The sequence below is a fragment of the Eriocheir sinensis genome, chromosome 52 (assembly GCF_024679095.1).
Source record: "Eriocheir sinensis breed Jianghai 21 chromosome 52, ASM2467909v1, whole genome shotgun sequence".
Classification (NCBI taxonomy): domain Eukaryota; kingdom Metazoa; phylum Arthropoda; class Malacostraca; order Decapoda; family Varunidae; genus Eriocheir; species Eriocheir sinensis.
The window spans coordinates 7,439,024-7,459,683 of record NC_066560.1 but is presented as its reverse complement, the minus strand read 5'-3'; the positions used below and the strand labels follow the sequence as shown (position 1 = coordinate 7,459,683).

General features: G+C 44.4%; 1 protein-coding gene across 2 annotated transcripts; it reads left to right on the top strand.

Annotated features, from left to right (window-relative positions):
* Positions 1–1,230: 1,230 nt before the first annotated feature.
* On the top strand, positions 1,231–20,484 carry LOC126983013 (ubiquitin-protein ligase E3A-like). 2 transcript variants are annotated; one of them, XM_050835423.1, is made up of 10 exons: positions 1,231–1,665; positions 6,127–6,316; positions 6,956–8,539; positions 10,035–10,179; positions 11,937–12,142; positions 12,579–12,746; positions 14,074–14,229; positions 15,935–16,152; positions 16,939–17,068; positions 19,571–20,484. In XM_050835423.1, the coding sequence occupies exons 1-9, from the start codon at positions 1,613–1,615 to the stop codon at positions 17,057–17,059; spliced, it is 2,841 nt and encodes a 946-aa protein (XP_050691380.1). In that variant the 5' UTR covers positions 1,231–1,612; the 3' UTR covers positions 17,060–17,068; positions 19,571–20,484. The 2 variants fall into 2 exon arrangements, with proteins under 2 accessions (XP_050691380.1, XP_050691382.1); XM_050835425.1 differs by lacking the exon at positions 1,231–1,665 and adding an exon at positions 1,686–1,889.
* Positions 20,485–20,660: the final 176 nt, after the last annotated feature.

Here is a 20,660-nt window from a genome sequence, read left to right as displayed (position 1 = left end):
TACTGTTCCTTGGTTTTAACAGCTTTGGGGGGTTAATACGTAAAAAATTAGTGGTTTTATTACTTATTTAGTGTAGTATTAATGCTGTAAAGGCCATATGAGGGTGGTCGGTGAGGGCCCTGTCTCCGTAATTTTAGGTCAGTTTCCCCCATTTATCCTCTATCCCTTGGTTTTAACAGGTTTTGAGAGTTTGTGTGTAATAGGTGAGTCGTTTTACTATTTATTTAGAGTATTATTAATGCTTTAAAGGCCATACAAAGGTGGTTGGTGATCGAGGTCCCGTCTCCGTATTTTGGCCGAGTCCCCCCTGCATCCCTCCCTCCCGTGCTGTATTGATTATCGCATTTGTCTTGTGGGCCTTTACTTGTCTGGCTTTTACCCGTGTCATTAACTGATGTTATGCATATTTTGTCCTATGTCACGGTAGATTTAACTATACATGTTGGTCATCGCTAAATAGCCGTAAGTTGGGCTACATTGGGAAGATCAGAGTGCAGTTAATCTGGTTAACTTTTTTATTTAGTACAGCTTTTAGCGATGGAAGAGGATGATCTTTGTTAACTTTTTTTTTCAGTCAGCGAGTTAGACAGGTTATATATAATTTAAATTAAATCAGGGTTAAAGCGTGAAGATGATGGCTATACTTTTTCAAATCAACCTGTGGACATCATTATAAGGATTGGAGGGAGACAGCATTGAGATGAAAGACAGTAATTATTAAGATATTGCAATAAGTTGTTAGACGGCATAGAAATGAAATACTGCAGATATTATAGCAGTAGCCTTGTACGTATAAGTTCTTGGCTTATAAAAGCTAGCCCGGCGCTTTCGTGTAAAACTTTCGGGGCATCCATCACACAAGTTATATGAGTCGTTATATCTGTTAAGCCGTGTAAGCAGGGAGATGATCCTTATCAGCGTGGCGAGGTTGTGGTGATAAGGCCGCGTATGAATATTCGCGGTGCAGCATCTCGACAAAGGGCTGCATGGTGTGCAGGATGGCAAAGACGCAGTGACGGAGGGCATATGCTCAAAATTGCTACCGATTCATACTTTTCATTTCATTATCAAAGTCGTGCAAAATAATATATATTCGAGCTGTGTGAGGGAGGCTAGCCTGTCGTAATGGTCGAGGAGAGAGCTAGGTCTGCAGAGTCATCGCGGACATGCTTGCCGTGGCAGAGCACGGGAAATATATAATTGAATTGAAATATACAGACACAACACTAATAACTTGAGATATTAATGACATATCTATTTCAAATATACATAGTGTTTCACACTGGAAGAGACTCATATCGCAAGGTTTATAATTTTGAAATCGAAATGTTGTAAAGTCATATTCAAATAAAGAGCTTTGTTAGGCTCTAAGCTTCCACATCAGGTACAAAGTAATTATTGCTGAACCTTGCCACCTTCATGAAATAGCCCAGCAAACATTCCTCGGCCCCTCGCGGCTCCTTCCTGCCGCCGCCGCCGCTCAGCTGGCCGCGGTAAACATGGCGGCGAGGTCACGGCGGGGCGGCGGGGAGTGAGGCAGCGTCGCCAGCACGTCACAGGGCGCGGGGAGGCTGGGAATTGTTCTCGCAGCCAGGGACAGCAGTGCACGTTGATGAGTTCGCCGCACGAGGGCCCAGACCCCGCCGGGGCCACGGAGGGCGCCAGGTGAGTGCCGCGCTGCAGCAGGACTGCACCAAGCCTGCAGGAGCCCCGCGTTGGCCCGGGCGTGCCCCGCAGCCTGCCCCGCCAGGGTGTGTGCTGGGGCGGGGCGGGGCCGAGGCCGTGGGGGTCGTGGTGAGGGGGACCGCGCGTGTGTGTAAGGGTGGCCCCAGGCTGCCCCGTGGTCAGGCCCCGCCGAGACGAGGACCACCGTGACCCAGACCCCAAAAGTAGAACCTTCGACATTCCTATTTTAGCCTGATAACATTTTGGACTGAAAGTTGACAATATGGCCTTCCCTGCACCGTTGTTATTGATATAAGTGTCTATATATTTATAGACCTGAATAACATATAACACTTTTTCCAATGTGGTCATGGTTTGCACCATCGGGGCTGCCGGGGGAGACGAAAACCGTGGAATAAGCTGGGAAGAGGCAGCGTCTATGTACACACACAGAACCAGGTTACGAGATCTACCCACCTGACACACTTTTAATATTTTGTCATGGGTTCATTTTGTGGATGAGCCGATATCTCATTTCATGCTTAACCATCTGCTCTTCTTTTGTCTTATGTCTTCTAATAATTTTATACCTCCCAGAAGACCATTGGAAAGAATGTAGAGATTGAAACAAGTATGAAAATATCCATGGAATGTTGCTTTGAAATGTTCTTAGCTGCGGGTGGCGGAGTAGCCTATGGTGTCCTGCGGCAGCCAAACTCACCACAATTTAAATTCAATATATGACTACAGAAGACTTGTCGGTAAATTAGGAGCAAGATATTGACTCCTTTGTAAAAAGAATCTTGGCCAAAATTTCTACCCTGGAAAACTTGGTGTTAGATAGGATGGATCGTAATGCTGTATGTCATGTCATTCACAGAAGTTTGACCCCACAAATTGGCATATAATATTACATTTTAAAGTATTTATAGTTGACATTAGTGTTTAGCACTCCCAAGCTACATATTTCTGGGTCCAGATTTGATCCTGGTGTAGCAACTACATATGTGCAGCCCAGCTCTTGGTAAAACTATAGAACAACTACTCCCTCTCCACCACTCCAGCCCCCCTACCCCCCAACACTAGCCTGGGGACTTGTGGGGAACCAGGGTATTTTGGGGGAAGGCAAAATCACTGAAATAGGAGCTTCTGAAATTTCTCTAAAAAAAACCCCCCCCCCCCCCCCCACATTATAACCTAAGTCCTAGGGAAAAGGACCCTAGAAGTAGAGCAACTAGGGAAATGTCAAGTTTCATAATTACATATGATATACAATACTGATGGTTAACCCATCCACTTCTGCTAAGTTGATGCAAGATCATTGATACTGAGTACTTTGGGGTACAGAAAAAAAATGATTTGTGACAGTTGTCATCCAGTACTGACGCTCCTGCTGTCAACTGACCCGGGAGTGACCTACCGATTGCTTCTTATCACCATGGCCTCCATTTTACTCAAATTTTGAGTAGTGTGCATTGAACAATATCTGGTTGGTTTCTGACACGTGCTTGTCACAGTTTGGTGCGACTGCGAGTCACCAAGCGCAACCCATGTCACACGCCCGTGTCACTGTTCAAATATGGTGGTATTGAAGGGTCACAAGGACTTGGTTTTGGGTTATTTGATGCCGCAGTGTGGCGCAAGGTGCCTCATAGGCGAATCTAAGTGACATGTGTCACAAGACAAACATCTGGTATAGAATTGGATAGTAACCGGTCCTTTTGTCAAACTACATGCATACCAATAAAGAGGTTAAATACTCAGTTAACACTTACCTAAAGAAGACTAGAGTGTCGGTCTATCCATCCATCATGGTGGCGATAGGAGAACTAAGCTTCCAGGTGTCAGCCCCGCATAGTAACACTTCATGAATGTAGTCCTTTAAAATTATAAAATACATATACTTGCACTGTTATTTGCTTTAATATAGAGAAGAAAATAACGTAGAACTCATAAAGACCATTTTATGTCAGAAATCGTAATGATCTGTGGCCGTTGCTACCATTGCACATATTTCTAAGACAGGAACTACTGTACTTTATTCAGCGCATGAATACCAAGTTAGCCAACTCCTTAGCAACTGTCGGCCAGATAGTCGGCCAACCAGTTGACAGACAATCTGGAAGACTGTCGGCCAATCGATCGGCAGATTCGTGGTTGTCGTAGACATGGCGCCATTTCAGAAATTGAGCGTTGAGACTTGTCTTGAGACTAGTTGGCAGCATGTCGCAGACATTCTGCCAACTAGTTGGCCGAATGTCCCAGACAGTCGGCAATCATGGCAGCCGACAAAAAGACGCCAAAAAATTCTTGGAGCGTGGGAGCTTACTTGTCAAATGCAGAAGTCGCTGGGTTGTTGTGGCCCAGAGTCGGCACAGTGTGAACGGGGCTTTAATCCTTTACTAGTTTCAATCTTGTCTAGGTTCTGTTCTCTTTCGGCTTTTCCCTTATGTACCATTTCTTTACTCGATCTCTCAGAATAAAAAAAAAAAAAAAAAAAAAAAAAAAACTTTTTTCCTCTTCAGATCTTCCATTATTCCTTTCTTTTGCCTCTGCTAGAAGTTCATTCCATTTCTTCCTTTCTACTTCATTTTTGTTTTTCTTTATATATATTTCCTTACATTCTTCTATTTCCCTTAACTTACTTGTTCTGTACAAAATGTCCTCTGTTGCCTTCTGTGATCTTAATCTCAATTTAACTGGCCTTGTTTTTTCATCTATTTAGGGGCCCATCCTATAGATTTCTTCCACTTCCTTCTCGAGGTTTTGCAGTTCTTCATTATTTAAGTTCTTAAGTAAGTCTTTTACTGATTTCAGTTCTTCCTTTTCCCTTTTTGGTTTGTACATTGTATTCTTTTCCTTCATGCCAAATATTATTACACTTCTTATCTGCCACATCTCTTACTAATTCTTTGTTTTTCTTCAAAGCCTTTACCATCTCTTTCTCTACGTTTTCCTTGTCTTCTTTCAGTTGTTCAATTACTTCTTTGAGGACTACATTTGCTTTTTCATTTTCAACCTTCCATGTCTTGATTTCCCCCAACACTTCCTCTCTAACCCCTTGTTCTTCTTTTCCTTTCTTGCTACTCCTAGTCCTTCCTTCATCAATTTTACATATTTTGCCAATTTTTCCTCCGACTTCATTTTCTTGAATCAGTTGTTTCTCCTTGTCCTCTAACCTGCGTACCCGTGCTTTTATGTCTCTTTGCGATTCTCTGCTCTCCAGTTCCTCATCATCCCTGCTCTTAACCATGCCAATCCACTTGTCTAGTTTCCTTTCCATAAGCAATATTCTTTTATATATATATCCGACTCCTTGCTAGCAAATCCAGAAAAAGCACGCTCATACCTTCCATCTCTGCTCTTACTGCTCCCTATGTCTGTCCTTCGTTCTTTTCCTTGTGCTCCTTATCCTCTTCTTCTTGGTGTTGTCCACTCCAAATCACCCTCCCTCCCACTCATCTTACGAACTGGTCATTACAGGAGACGAGCTCAACACAATACGCATTTCCCCAGGCCCCGTAACACCACAAACAGGTAGCGATGAACAGCTGATCCTAGAGTTTGGGACGGACGTGTGTGTGTGTGTGTGTGTGTGTGTGTGTGTGTATATTTACCTAGTTGTAATTTTACAGGGCCTGGGTTTATGGTCATGTGGTCCCGTCTCCGTATCTGTACTTGTCCAGTTTTTCCTTAAAGTTATGCACACTCTTTGCCGATACTACATCCTCACTTAGTCTGTTCCAAACCTCTATGTTTCTTTGCGGGAAGCTATATTTTTTATGTCTCAAGCATCTTCTGTTTCTCAATTTTTTACTTTGTCCTCATGTGTTGCTGGTGTTTCTTGCTTCTCTTTGTAGCAACTCGTGTGTGTGTGTGTGTGTGTGTGTGTGTGTGTGTGTGTGTGTGTGTGTGTGTGTGTACATCTGGAGCTGGGTCATGTGAGGGTACAAGAAGAGTCTACCCTTTGTGGCACTCAGTCTTTGTGCTCAGCTCTGTCTTTCAGGTCATTGAACTTTTGGCAGGTCATTTGTTTATTAACTGTCTTGGAACACAACACCTGGTTATTGCATGGTAATAACATGCCATGAAAGGTCAATTAGAGAATTTGAATTGGCTGTTGTATGTTTAGCATAAATAAACGTTTGAAATGAGGAAACGGCAAAAAAGTCAATATAAAATGCTCCATTAACCCGTCTGCTGTGATTGGCACGGATTTGTCTTTCACTGGTAGCCTGGTAACATACACTCCCAGGTCTTTCTCAGCCTCTATGGTGGATAGTGGAGTGTTTCCCATGTGGTATTGGTGTGCTGGATATCCCCTCCTAAGTTGCCTTACTTTACATACATTTTTCTTCATTGAACTGTAGCAGCCACTTTTTGTTCCATTCCTGTAGCTTTGTGATGTCTTCTTGTAGGAAATCTGCAGTCAGGGGGTTAAAGACACTCTTTCTTTCCCAGTGATGAGACATTAAGTAATGAAGAGGAGATGGGAGCACACTCAGAGCAAGGAGGATCCTCTTGGCCGCAGCCACAAGACGCGGACATGAAGCGAGCAGCCGCCCAACTCATAGAAAAGTACTACTTCCAGCTCACTAATGGATGTGGTAATCCCCACTGTGATAACCCCAACTGTGCCTCCTCGGGCAAGGTGAGTGGCCAACCGAGGAACTACACTGTGTATTTGATGGGGCATAAAGTTAGTAGGTAATGAAGGGGTAGTAGTTATTTTGAAGGTGACACTGCATATGGGGGATGGGAAGAGGCTGGCATTAATAGTCACTGATGAAATCAGGTGTATTCTAGAAGCATGGGGCATGTGAAGGCAATATTGTTTTATTCTCCAGTGTGGTGCATTGTCTAACTTTCATGGCTTTCAGCGGCTGTTTATTTATTTTTTTCTTATACCTATTGAGTTTAATTGGCAAAGTGATTCCTGTAGTGTAGTCATATGATTTTATTAATGTAAATGGTGCATGATCTTTCAAAGCATATAAAATAAACATGTCACCTTTGTTTGCTGAGTAAAAACAGGTGGTTTTGTACCATCAGTAACACACACACACACACACACACACACACACACACACACACACACACACACACACCTGATTGTCTTGCTCCCAGGTAGCAAGGCAGCTCAGGGTATTTATACTCCAGTGTGGGCTGTCACTGAACTCAGATCCCTGCCCAGTGTATTTATAGCACAGGTGGTCTTCTGATCCATTGTGTTTATTACAGCTTACATAAGTTTGTGTACCCTTCATTGCCCTGTGTTCCCCTGGTGCAGGTTGGTCCTGTGACGAGTAATGAGGCAGCAGGCAAGGCACTCCAACTATGTGCAGCTCGTGCCAGACTGTGTGAGGTGTTTGGTGCCAAGGTTCGCCGTGCTAGTCAGCCCCGGGCACTGGAGGCAGGTGTCGCTGCCTCTGTGCCTGAGTCAGGCCACAGCTCTGCCACTGGAGGCACTGCCACTTGCTCCCTGGTGCAAGATGTCAGCATGGCTGGTGCGTCCACGGCCAGCTCCGCCCCTCCCCCCCTCTCGCCCCAGGTGGATGCCCCCAACAGCGTCACGGGGCTCACTGAGGAGACGCTTGCCCACACCATAGCTGAGTGTCGCAGTGCAGACAATTATGCTAAGCTTAGACGACTCTTGTGGGCTGTGTTTTCAAATGAAGTTGCTCTTAGACACAGCTTTTTACAGAGATCTGAATCGGTAGAGAAAACGAGTGAATCACTAGTTAGTAGCAAAAGCACAGAGAGTGTCGGGGCAGCACAGAGCAAGGAGGAGATCCGTGCACAGGAGGGAGACCTGGACAAGGACTTGGACTGTGCCGAGGACACCTGTGAGAGGGAGGGTGCGATAGGAGGTGAGGCGGCAGCCTCTGTGGGAGATACCAAAGATCCTTGTAAAAAGGACAACACTCACAAGTCCACCTCCTTAGACATCAGTGAGGTGCGGAGGGCCTACGACCTGCTATTTAAATGCCCAGAGTCTGAGTACAGCAACACCCTGACCAATGCAGTGGTGCAGCTCCTCTCAGACTCGCTGGGGATCCAGCTGCGGGTGTATAAGGATGCCTTCGCTGCCATCCCCAACAACATCAACATCTTCGTCATCCTGCTGGAGTCACCAGCAATCAACACCACTGACTTTATTGAGGGTGTGATGCCCCGTCTGTGCCGCACCATTGGCCAGCTGCCCGACAGGGACCAGGCGCACCTTACACGCCACCTGGCCACTTGGGAACCATCTCGCCTACACCGCCTGCTGGAGAGCCTTCACCAGCTCATCACTATTCGCCTTCTCACCACGGAGTTCTTGCAGGACTTCACCATCAATGACGAGGACGGCATCACCTCCGCCACGCAAGTCATGAAGATTCTTTTTTATGCCAGCATCCTGGGAGGTAAGCTGGACACACCCCTCCTGAAGGATCTCCCCCCAGAGGATGCCAGCCAGGAACCTTCTGCCCAGGAGGACCCATTCAATAGTTCCGGCAAGGACTGGGCCACCCGTCCCCCTCCCAAGGACTCTCTGGGCTCCGAGCTAGGCATACACGTCCTGGACGCCCGGACGCCCATGGTGCCGCTGATGGAGTTCTATGATGACTTTCTGAGTGACCAGCTGGAGATGGACAGGGACTTTGCATACTACAAGGCTGGCAGTGGAGACAAGTTCAGTTTCCTCAACTACCCTTTCATCCTGACGCCGGCCACCAAGGCGCTGGGGCTCTACTACGACAACAGGATACGCATGTACTCTGAGAGGCGCATCAGCATCTACCAGCAGGTGATTGAGGGCATGGCGGCCAACCCTTACCTCAAGCTGCGGGTGCGGCGCGACCACATCATCGATGATGCACTTGTTGAGGTGAGTTCTTGCTTGAAGGATTGTTGAATGACTTGTGTCCTTGTTAAGTGATATTGCCTGCAGTATTAATACATTTGCTTGGTTTTTAGTACTCTAAAGGAGGCAGTGGTTTGAGGACTCTGATGCTTTTCTTTATATCAGATTGATTGTCTGGGGTAGCATTCTACAGTAACTGGCTGCTTTGTTTAATATTTGATAAGTAGAAAAAATAAAAGTACACATTCATTTGCCATGCACAGGCAGATTTTTTGGTATGAAACATGTACCTTTGTACAGTGATGAACAAAGCAGTAGGTAAATGGTAAAGTAACTAGTTACATTTATTAAGATAAAATGTGAGTATGGTGATGACCAACATAGTTTGAAATTTGCTCTAACCATCATATTGATTATTATTATTATTATTATAATTGTTTACTACCCAGCACTGGATTTGAATATACAACAGAGCAGTGCAGTGGAGTTAATTACATGTGATTATGTTACTGCAGTAGTAGAAAAGAAAGACAGTTTTGCTTTGTATATATTAACATTCTCTGCTCTGCATATATTAGTGGGAGAGAATTCGAGGCATGAACAACAGGGAAAAAGCATGTTTAAAAAAAATGTTCAACATTTTGGCTGCCTGCAATGAAATGTGCTAAAGCAAACCTAGCCAGACTAGGTGATACAAAGAACTTTGGAATGCTGATATGTAGAGGATGAAATGTTTTAGACAGAATATTGTATAACATTCAAGGAGTATTGACAGCTTTATGCAAACGCAGGGTGGAAACCAACCAGAACTTTCCACAAACAGAAAAACGAATGAACAGAAGACACTTAGATAAGACTAAAGACATTGTTATGGGACTGTCGTCAGACACAGAAAAGATGGTGATAGGTAGAGGCGTGATGTTAGCCATCCTCCAGCAAGCAGGGAAGGAGCTGGCCCTGAGTAGGAGTCTGAAAATTCTAGTCAATCTAAGATCTTTTGAGAGGAAATTGACTTCTTTGAATCTGAATGCTGCTTTACTAAATAAAGGGTCTGAGTTACTTAGAATGCCGCTCAACAACAAATGTTTAATGACAGCTTTGCATAAAAATTTGTCCAAGCAGGTCAGTTTTTCTCTTCAGGCTCAGTCACACCAGCAGGATTAAGGATGCTGGTGCACCAAAGCTAGAAGACCTGTGTCAGCCACTATCTGTGAGGATGGGGTATATTAGACAAAATGTCTTTTGTTTAAGCATTAAATTAACTTTCAGTGGTGGTATAAGTTTGCACAGCTAAAGCATGTGATTGGGCATAAGCACTTCAGTACTACCTCATTTGTGATCTAATATAGAACATTAAGAACAACTAGACCCTTCTGCATTCAGTATTATGGAGACGTGTAAAACTTTTTTTAGGAATAACAGGAATCTGTATTTTCTTTTTTGTAAGCCTAGGATTATATCTTGATATAAGAAAGGATTTAAAGCTTATTTATGATACCAAATCTGTTTCGTCTTGCAGCTGGAAATGGTGGCCTTGGATAACCCTGGTGACCTGAAGAAGCAGATGGTGGTGGAGTTTGAGGGGGAGCAGGGCATAGACGAAGGCGGGGTCAGCAAGGAGTTCTTCCAGCTGATTGTGGAGCAGATCTTCAATCCTGATTATGGTGAGAGAATTTGTTGGCCTTTGATATTGGGGTGGGTTTGTCGCCTCAATATACTTGTCATGTCTCGGCTTAGGTTGTGGCTTGCTTCTGGAGTAAAGGTTGCCCCGTGTGATGCCTCTCAGAGTTTTGCTTCATGCAGTGCTGATGGATGTGTCATTGTAATAGCCCATGTCAGGGTATGGGCACCACTCCTTGAAGGCTGTGTGGATGATTAGTGTGTCACAGTGCACTAGATTATTGTACGTCCTCTGACCAAAAAAAATTCTTGTTTCTAGAGATTTTTTAATTCATTGATTCTGCATGTTCAGGAAATACAGCTGTGACGATTAATCGACTTATAGAATTAAGACAGTAGAAGCCTTAAAATGACTATGTTTATGTTCATGACCCATGGTTGACCACATTCTCAACAGAGCCACCACCGCCATGCTCATATGGCTACTGTGGTGTTTGTTTACAAAATATGTATGTTTACAAAAATATGGACTTGTCAGACACGGACATAATTATCCCTTTGTTCTCTTTATTATTGTATTTTCATTTCTTTAAGTTCTGCCAATCTGTTTGACAAAAAAGAAACTAGATGAACCTTTCCTCACATCTATAATCAGTACATGAATCTGACAAAAAAGAAACTAGATGAACCTTTCCTCACATCTATAATCAGTACATGAATCACCATGCCTTTGTGTGTGAGGGTTCAAATGTGTAAATACGTAGAGTGAAATTATAAAGGCTGCTTGCCACATGCCTGAACAGAAAATGGAGTTTGGAAAGAGACAACTTTAATATTTTCTCTATCTTCACTACCACTTTCCGCTGTTTGACGTGAGAATTTTTAACTGGTAAGAATTAAGACTTTTATGCTCTGCCCTTGGTGACGGTGGGCATTCTTGCTTTGGCCTGTTGTCTGCCCCAGCCTGTTGTGGTCCAAATAGTGAAGAGAGGCTGCACATTGTCCTTGTCATCCTTATTAACCCGGTAGCAACGACGGGCCAAATTTGTGGCTTTACCGTGTTGCAGCGACGGGCCAAATTTGTGGCTTTACCGTGTTGCAGCGACGGGCCAAATTTGTGGCTTTACCGTGTAGCAGCGACGGGCCAAATTTGTGCCATGATATAAACCCCCCAAAATAGATGATACATAACTGATCACAAATGCGTTGATATATATTATGAAATGATTTGTGTGAGGGGTGATTTTTTCTCATTTTTCTCGCTTAGAGGGACCTTTAAGAAACATGATCCCCGCGCTACTGGGTTAACCTCCTTATCCCACAGAGGCAGGGTGGGGTGTCAGAAAAGACAACATAATCATTTTCTGGGTTATGATAGTTAAGGGATGCCCAGTTCTCAACCTCATGCTGTTGTAATGAAGGAGCTATGTCACTATTGTTGCCTTTCATAACACTCAAAAGTAAATGGATGTATATTTTTATCATATCTTAGTGCCTCTATGCATAAGTATATATTATAACCTGCTAAACAATGTGAGAAAAATTTGTTTATTAACCTGAACAAGAAAATGAAGAAAAATAAAGCGCAGAAGTATCTTGAACAGCATCCCCTTCTGCCAATACTTCAGTACTGTGCAGACTTTCTTCAACTTAATGCTTTTAGAAACTGATGATACTTGAGGAAATGGTTGAAACAAGTATGTCAGGACTATATTTGTTTTACATTCTCACTTTTGTGTTAGTGAAGGCCATGCCAGCAACAGAACCAGGAATCAAGACACTAACCAGTTCCCCCTCACAGCCATGTTCTGCTTCAACAATGAGTCGCGCACCTTCTGGTTCAACCCCAACTGCTTTGAGAATGACGCTCAGTTCACGCTGGTGGGCATCGTGCTTGGGCTGGCCATCTACAACAACGTGATCCTTGACGTCCACTTCCCACCTGTCATGTACAAGAAGCTCTGCAGCAAACCTGGCTCCTTCCATGACCTTCGGGACTGGAACACGGTAAGGCTCACTTGTTTCATTTGTTCTTGTACTTTGATCCTGCCTCTTTCTGCTTGTTGGAATATATAACATAGTGGCCTAAGAAAGGAGGATATAGCTGGTGCATCACTTCTGGGGCCCCAAGAGTCAGGAGGAACCCAAGAGTTTCCATAAAAACAAGTGGTTATAAGTGATTTGATGTCAGAGTTTTTCCTTTAAAACAAGATTGTACATGTAGTAGTCACATCTTAAGATTTTTTTTTTATAGGTATTTTATCATGTTACTTTAGTTCTCAATTGATGCTTGCATGCTGAATATCTTTTGGTGTATTCCTCTAATTTTCACACCAGCAGTCTTGTTTGTGAAAGTAGTGCAAGCCCTGTAGTCATTATTCTCCCTGTTTGTATTTTCTGTGCAAGGAGAAACTAGTCCATTGCATTTGCTCCTCTCCCACAGACGCTGTACCGCAGCCTGGTGGAGCTGCTGGAGTATAAGGGCGATGACCTGGAGGAGGTGTTCATGCAGACTTTTCGTGTTGGCTACCAGGATGTGTTTGGCACCAGTCTCACCCATGACCTCAAAACTGACGGTGACAACATTCTCGTCAGTCAGGGCAGCAAACACGTACGTGGTTGTGATCTGTTGTTGTGTAGTGCTTGTACACACACATTTTCTTGCCAGGTGCTGAGGGTCATCCCAGTCCTTGCTGACACGGGTGTATTTTTATAGTGGGTCCAACAGGCTCATATCACTTCTCTAGCTGATGAATGGCATTCTGGTGATTTGTCACTCCTCAATATTTGAAAATGGTCAGCTGCAAGGATAAACTTAAAATGTGGGACCCACCATCTACTACTTTGTGTAGTGACCACTTATCCTCTGTCTTGTTATATGAATATTCATATCAAATTTTCATTTGTAACTAGTTTTGTTCAAATCCCAGCCTAGGCAGTCCACCCATCTGTACATCCTCCCTTTCATGATGGTTAATAAATGAGTACCTGTGAAAACCTGGGGAAGGTAAAAATGTGGTAACCTGGATGCCACACTGCCCCAGTGTCCCAGGATAATGGCTTCCTCCCACCACATGCTCAAGGGCCATTGCAACAGAGATGAGGACTGAGGTCAAGCACAGCTTTTGTGTATGTCCCCAACTTTACCTTTTTTTTCTGACTTATGCAGTGGTTATGCAGAGGTTGGTTGATAATTCAAGGCTGTCATGGGTGTGTTGCAGTGGTTTTGAGGCACAGGGACAGAAAGATGGCAAAAAAATACATGCAGTGAAACTTGGTGTTGTTGTTGAATTGAGTATTATTATTGAATAGTAATTAATATTTGAAAGAGCAAACTGAGAACAGGAAGACATAGGAATCTTGCATATTTTTGAGAATGAATGATTTGGCACTACTGTGTGGTCACCTGTTCCTCACCATGAGAGTCTATGAGGGAAGGTAGATTTTCTCTTTGTTTCAACAAACTTTCCTCATCTATCTCCTAATCTATTTATCAAATGTGGAGAGTTTGGTGAAACACATTCCAGTGTTTTGGAATGTGTCACATGGGTGAAGGGAAGAAGTGTGGTGTGATGGAAGAAGTGAAGTGACAGACTTTAAAGTGGTTTGGCCACATGGAGCAAATGGAGGAGAGTAAGGTGACCAGGAGGGTGTATGTGAGTTAGAGGGAGGGAATGTTAGAGGATGACCTCCAGTGAAATGGAGAGATAGGGTGCAGGAGTATGTCAGGGAGAGGAGTGAAAGATCCTTGAGAAACTTTGAGCAGGCAAGGAGGGAGTGCCTGGGTAGAGAGAGATGGAAACTCTTTTGCTGTGGCCATCCCCTGGTGTGAGCTCCTAGAAGCAGGCGTCAAAGATGAATGAATGAATGAATTAGCTTGTTTTTATGACATTGATTTTTTCGCCTACATTGGTATAACCTGTTTTCCACCATGCCAGGAGTTTGTGGAGCTGTATGCAGACTTCCTGCTCAACAAGATGGTGGAACGGCAATTCCGTGCGTTTCGCCGCGGCTTCAACATGGTGACGGATGACTCGCCTCTGGTCAACCTCTTCCGCCCTGAGGAGCTGGAGCTGCTCATCTGTGGCTCCAAGGTGTGTGTGCGTGTATGTGTGTGTGTAAAGGTGGAGAATTTATAGTTCGTCATCCTTCAAGTTCTGCATTGTTAGTATTTGCAGCTCCATATTTCTGTGGAAACTGCTTGTGAAAAAGATAAAAAAGCACAACTATAAAGGAATGAGCATGTGGTGGACAGTGGATGAGAAACTTTGTATGGCCATTACCAGATATTTTGAAAAGTGTGAGATGTCATGAGTGAGAGCCTTCGACCATAGCTGTGACACGCGGCAGCAATAGCTCATACATGTGCATATCTTTGCCCTGGGTACATTATTTTCTCTTGCATTCCATATTTTGCTATAAATCTGGTGTCTGGTTGGATCTATAGGGCCTAAATCCCTATCCAGACGAGGGGCAGTTGCCCGCTGTGCAAACACTGTTACCAGATATCATACTGCTTCAACTGTTTTGATGGTGGGAGCGAAGATGACGTCAGAAGCGGGAAAACTAAGGGTAAATCTTAAAGTGCCCTTGCCCGTGGGCGAGGCAGTGCCTGCTGGTTTGATGGTTGGTATATAGAGAGCATGTTGCCAGACACATGAAGTTAACCTGCGGAACTCCCTTGCAGTCAGTTTCAGATTTCCATTATACACTTGATGGGAGAACATGTCTGTCCGGTGTGGCAAAGAACAGGTGTGGTCAAGGGAAGCCACCGTGCAATTAATTAACCTATATAGACAGCACCCTTGCTGTAGCCCATGTTGTGCTACTCTCAGTCCGTTTGTGCTATCGGCTGCTGTCTGCCCTGGAGTGCCCGGTCTGCTATGTGAGCCTGGTAGTGGCAAAAAAAAAACCACCAACTGTTCAACCTGGTAACCCTGCTAAACAAGCGAGGAATAATTATACGATCAACGGGCAGTGCCCGGCGGGCAGCTGCCCCTAGTGTGGACACAAGTTTGCCCGCCAGTCTTTGCCCAGTGAAAGGAGTAGAGACCGTGGCACACAGCAAGATCTGGTTGCACTGTTTGTTGCCAGATCTGTTTCCTTCGTTTCTGTGCTTATGACGTCATCCCGCTGCTTAGTATGATATGGGAGGGAGGTAGCACTCTGGTGTGAGTCTTACACATGTAAGGGCTGTCTCAGGAATGTAACCCTGTGAAAATTGAGGAATGACTATGTAGCTGGCCCATCCTGAGGGCCGCTTTCACAGTCACTTTGTTTTGATTGTTACCAATGGTGGCGATCGACGCTATAGTTTTCCACGTGAAACTGGCCTATGAGGTAGTGGTGGCTGCAGAGGAAGCGAGAGGTGTTGAGAGTGTGTGGCAAGGTGCGGGGCTGGGCTAACCCCGCAGCAGTCACTACCCATTGGCCAGTTTTACGTGGAAATACTATAGCGTCGGTCGCCGCCATTGGTACCAATCAAAACAAATAAAATGACTGAAAGCGGCCCTTAGAGTGTGTCACTTAAAGATTTTAGCTAATCATGATCAAATCATTACTTTGTTGAGAGCCTTTAATTTAACACTTTATCTCTTCTACTCATCATATGAATACTAAAGCATTTATTTTCATCTCAAAAGATTTCTTCTCTGCCCATCAGATAGCTACTACTATAAAATTACAGTGTGTGAATCACCTCTTATTTGTCTTCTGTATTGTCACTATTAGTTACCCAGTTGTGTAAGTTTTGTATGGACATCTATTTGTGGCTCCCTCATGTCTTTTGCACCCCTACAGCACTACGACTTCATGGAGCTGATGAAGTCAACTGAGTACGACGGCGGCTACAGCAGCCAGACGCCCATCATCCAGGCGTTCTGGGAGCTGGTGCACGACATGACCACCGAGGACAAGAAGCGCCTCCTCCAGTTCACCACCGGGTCCGCCAGAGTGCCCGTGGGCGGCCTGGCCAGACTCAAGCTCATCATCGCAAGACATGGCCCGGACTGTGACAGGTGAGGCAGCGGTGGGAGGGTGTTTCAGGTGTAATAACAAAATAGTGTATAGATATTGGTGTGGATTTGTGATCACACGTAGCATTGGCATGGTATAGGATGTGGATGGAATGTAGACTCAGATTCTGAGAACAGTTTATTGACCATAACATACATTTGTCATTTGGCTTACAGACTAATCTTTAAAACGAACAAATGAAAAAGCAGATAAATGTAAGGACCTGCAAAATATTCGTGATTTAGGTTTAGTGTAGATAGGGACCTTTTCTTCTCACCTTACTTACAGAATGAGTTGATTCCATATTTTATACTTTTTCATGTTTGTTCATCATCAGGTACAAAGGAAAGTTTCTGATTAGGGAGGTTCCTAATTGCCTCATAGCAAGTTCAATGGGTTCAAGCTTATTGAGTTCACTCCTGTTTTCATTATACTTCTCCTTCGTGCAATTTGCCAATTTGAGAAAGAGGTGATGCAGTTACTGTTGCTACTGTGAACTTTGATGCTGGTCATCCTGGTCTTTACATATCCACTGTTATCACTTTTTAACCATTATCTCTTCCCTGTCACTAATAAAAGCACAGAAACCTAATGCAGGATAAAAAAGGTCAGTAAAAACTGATGCTACATGAAAGACATTCATCACTATCTGTATTCACTGTTATAGATATAGTATATTTTTCACACTTCTATACATATCTCCCAGCCTACACATGGGAAATGGCTTGTGATCATAGGTGGTTACAATTTAGTTATTTCCTTTTTACTTCATGTACCATTGTTGCCAGGCTGCCAACTGCTCACACCTGCTTCAACGTTCTTCTTCTGCCGGAATACTCAAGTAAAGAGAAGCTGAAGGACCGACTATACAAGGCCATCAAGTACTCACAGGGCTTTGGAATGCTCTGAGGGATGCAGGTAGGCCACAACAGGCACTTGTGTATGGTTGACATCTGTGAGTGGCTGCCCTGTGCTCACTGTGGGCAGCCATCTGGCAGCTAGAGGCATTCTTCAACCGTTTGAGCAACAGAACATTATTATTTTATAAAGGGTTATTTCTAACACATACTTATTGTGTTTTACAAATATTATGTTAGTTTTACAACCTGGTCGTTTTGAATACACAACATTGCTTTGGAAATAATTTAAAATGCAAATTTAACAGTACATGGCATGCTATTAACATTACTTCTTCTGTATGTATGCTGTGTGTGGCGTCCCAGCAAGGAGTCCCGGAGGTCGAGCTAGCTCGTAGTTGTGCTGTGGATAACAACACAGCTCTTTGATCCCTTGTTTCAGGTGAAACAGGCAGCCTCTCCTGGCCTGGAGAGGTCAACTGGCTTGTCTGTAAGACCATGAGCCAAGTGGCCTCCACTGTCTGGTGGTGGCCGCATATACTCTCCTGCTGCACCTGGGGCTGTTGGGCTTACAAACCCAATGATAAGACTCCCCTTGTAGGGCTTTGTGGTTGGTGGGGGTAGGAGAGCAACACTGCTCCAGCTACCAAACCCACCAAGTTTTCTTGGGGATGATCGGACGAGACACAAGCTTGTCGATGAAGACCCAGTGTTAACCTCCAGTGGGCTCTCTGTGTTGGTACCAGGAACATTCAGAGTCTCTCATAGGATCAGAAGTGAGGGTTATACCTACTGCTGGTCAGGCTAGGGCAATGGCACCTCTAAGGGAGTAGCTTTAGTCATTTCTAGCTGACATCGGTCCCTTGTCGGGGTTACTCCAGTCAGTGAGTGTATGATGCTAGTGAGGTTGAAGCACACTTTGGGCTTCATATTTCTTTTTGCAGTGTACTGCTCTACCAAGATGTGCAGACTTGAGCAAGAAAGAGAGGTTCTATGCCAAGCTTGACCCTATAATTGACCAGTGCCCTCCACACGACACACTCATTGTTTTGGGTGACTTACAGCAGCTACTGGCACAGAGAGAGATCGCTATGAGTTATATGCCAGTCTCTGTGACTCTGGCACCAGAAATGTAAAGAGCTCTGCTCCTAATCCACATCTCAGACGAGTACTATCAGAACGTCTGTTGGGCAGATTGATAGAGTATCAGATGTAGATGGGTGCTAGGCTTGTTTGGCCGAGTTCTTTGGGCAGCTATACGTGGCAGAACCCCCATCTGGACAGCTCCCTCTGGCTGCTTGCAGATGATGACTGTTGATCCACCCCCTCTTGAGAAAGTTGAAGTGTGGGGAGGCAGCTGGAGTCTGTAATATCAGTGCAGCCATACAGTAAGACAGAGACAAACAAGATTAAAATCTTTGTCTTGTTGAAAACTAGGGTAAAGCCATGATCCATGGGTTGCATGCAGTGCTGTCTGCCATGTGCCAGTCTGGTATCATTCCTCTTGACTGGAAAAAGGGGCTGGTCATCCCTATCTGGATGTGGAAAGGGACCGACAGGACTGTAACAATTACTGCTCAGTAACCTTGATGTTGCAGACAGATGCTCTGCAACAACTTTGCCTAATACCCAGTCCATGCAAGTGTTGAAAAGTGATGGAGCAAGGACAAACCTCTGCTTTACTCCTGAATTAGCAAGGAAGAGTAAAGGCCAGTCATCAGGCCAATAATCTTGCAGGAATCCCATGGATCTGCAGGATGTCCCAGAGTACCTAATGATGCACTGAGTCTAGTGCCTTCTTGAAAATAACATAGGCTGCGAGTTGCCCCTGTCAATACTCAAGTCGGAGATCCACAAGGACGGTAAGTGCCAAGGTCCAATCAGTTGTTGACTTGTTAGGCATGAACCCAAATTGCTCAGATCTCTGAAACTTTAGAAGAGATAAAATTTGCATAAGCAGCACACGAGTGAGCACCTTGCCTGGCACAAAGAACAGTCCTGTCAGTCCCCTTTCCATATAGGGACAGCCATCCCCCTTTTCCAGACTAGAGGAATGGCACCAGGCTGCCACACATCATCATCGAATGCAACCTATGGATCATGGCTTCACTCTCAGCTTTTATCATCTCTGCATTGATACTGCAGAGCAACTAGTCCACATTTCACTGTAGAAGGCCCTCCCATTCCTGCTGTGCTAGGCATCACTGCAGGTCACTCCAGTTGGCTTCCTTCCATTGCCAGAGGGTATGGGTGGTGCTCTCCCAAGCAGAGCCAAGACCTGTTGAACAGAGAATTGATTACTTGACAGGACATGGTGTTAGTAAGGGACTGGGTGTTTTGTGGGAGTGTATCCCAGGCAGAGCAAGCCAGTTCAGTCCAGTACTTACACATGAATGATACCCTCTCCATAGATGCTTCAATACTTATAGCACACACACACACACTTCTCAATGACCCGCCTAGGAGAGGCACAAACAGGATGGTTATCTTAATTGTGTAACTTGAGAAAACTCGCACCAGATATTTTTGTATCCCTACACTAACTTTGTCTCTTTTCTTTCAGCTGTGGAGAAGGCCCTGCCCAGCCATATATGCCTTGCTTCAGTTCAGCGTAATCCAAATTAGAGTTAAGTTGCCTTGAAAATCTGTGTACAAAAGACAATTATAAGCTATTGATTCATTGCAAAATTTGCATGGCAAAAATACATCCACATTGTGACTTCATATTTTCCTATTTTGTATGATAGCTGAGATTGTTTAGCGTTCGTGGCCTTTGCAGGATATAAGTGTATCACTCATTGACCGTTTTGTGCACTCGAGGCACCGTGCCAGTAGTTCATCATCACTGCCGAGCCTTTGGGCGTCGCGGCAGCGCTGACTCAAGACAGGCTTTGCCCCCTGCAGCTAACTGGAGGCTTCCTTGTTTTCATATGCTGGTTTTAATGTTTTCTTGCATTTTGCAGTTTTTTCATCATGTAGGATTTGTAGTTTAGATGAAATAATTGAATTTGTTTTTCATAGTTTCCATAGACATTTGTTATTTTTTTAATCCATATAGATCACATAGGCATTTAAAAGTTATGAAGATGCTCAGATTTTTTATCGAGTCCTAGAATATCACCACTTTTAAAGAAATCTGTAGCACCTGGTACTAAGACTATTGTGAATAAGTGAAGCTGAACATTTTGTAAATAACCTTGCGTGGAGACGGTGGGCGGGAGTGAGCGAGCCACCCGTTGTTACGTAGATGAAGGCTGTGCTGTGCTACAGTGTAACCAGACAGTAGTGTAACTCCAACACGTGTAATAGTTTTGTATAATTTGTCCATATGTACTTTGAGGCCCTGAGCATTACCTACTTACTGAACACCTGACTGAGGCTAATGTACCGAGCAGCACTTTGTTTTGCTGTCCAAGGTTTATACAATTTTGTATGTGATACTTGAATAATAAGTGTAAATAAAGAACATGAAAGTCACACACATCCTTTTACACGTGAGTCTCCAACGGTGTCTGAGAAAGAATGATGGTGAGTGAACGGGAGGGAGGAATCAGTCTGTCAATCGAGGGGGGCATACTCCAGGGGGGCTAGTTGCCTCGCCCACCCTATGACGCCAAACCCACGGGTACCTCCAGGCAGGTCGCCATGCAGGC

Coding starts and splice junctions, on each gene's coding strand:
- LOC126983013 (XM_050835423.1), top strand. CDS start 1,613: ATGAGTTCGCCGCACGAGGGCCCAGACCCCGCCGGGGCCACGGAGGGC. Junction 12,143..12,578: donor ACCTTCGGGACTGGAACACG/GTAAGGCTCACT, acceptor CCTCTCCCACAG/ACGCTGTACCGCAGCCTGGT. Junction 12,747..14,073: donor TCAGTCAGGGCAGCAAACAC/GTACGTGGTTGT, acceptor CCACCATGCCAG/GAGTTTGTGGAGCTGTATGC.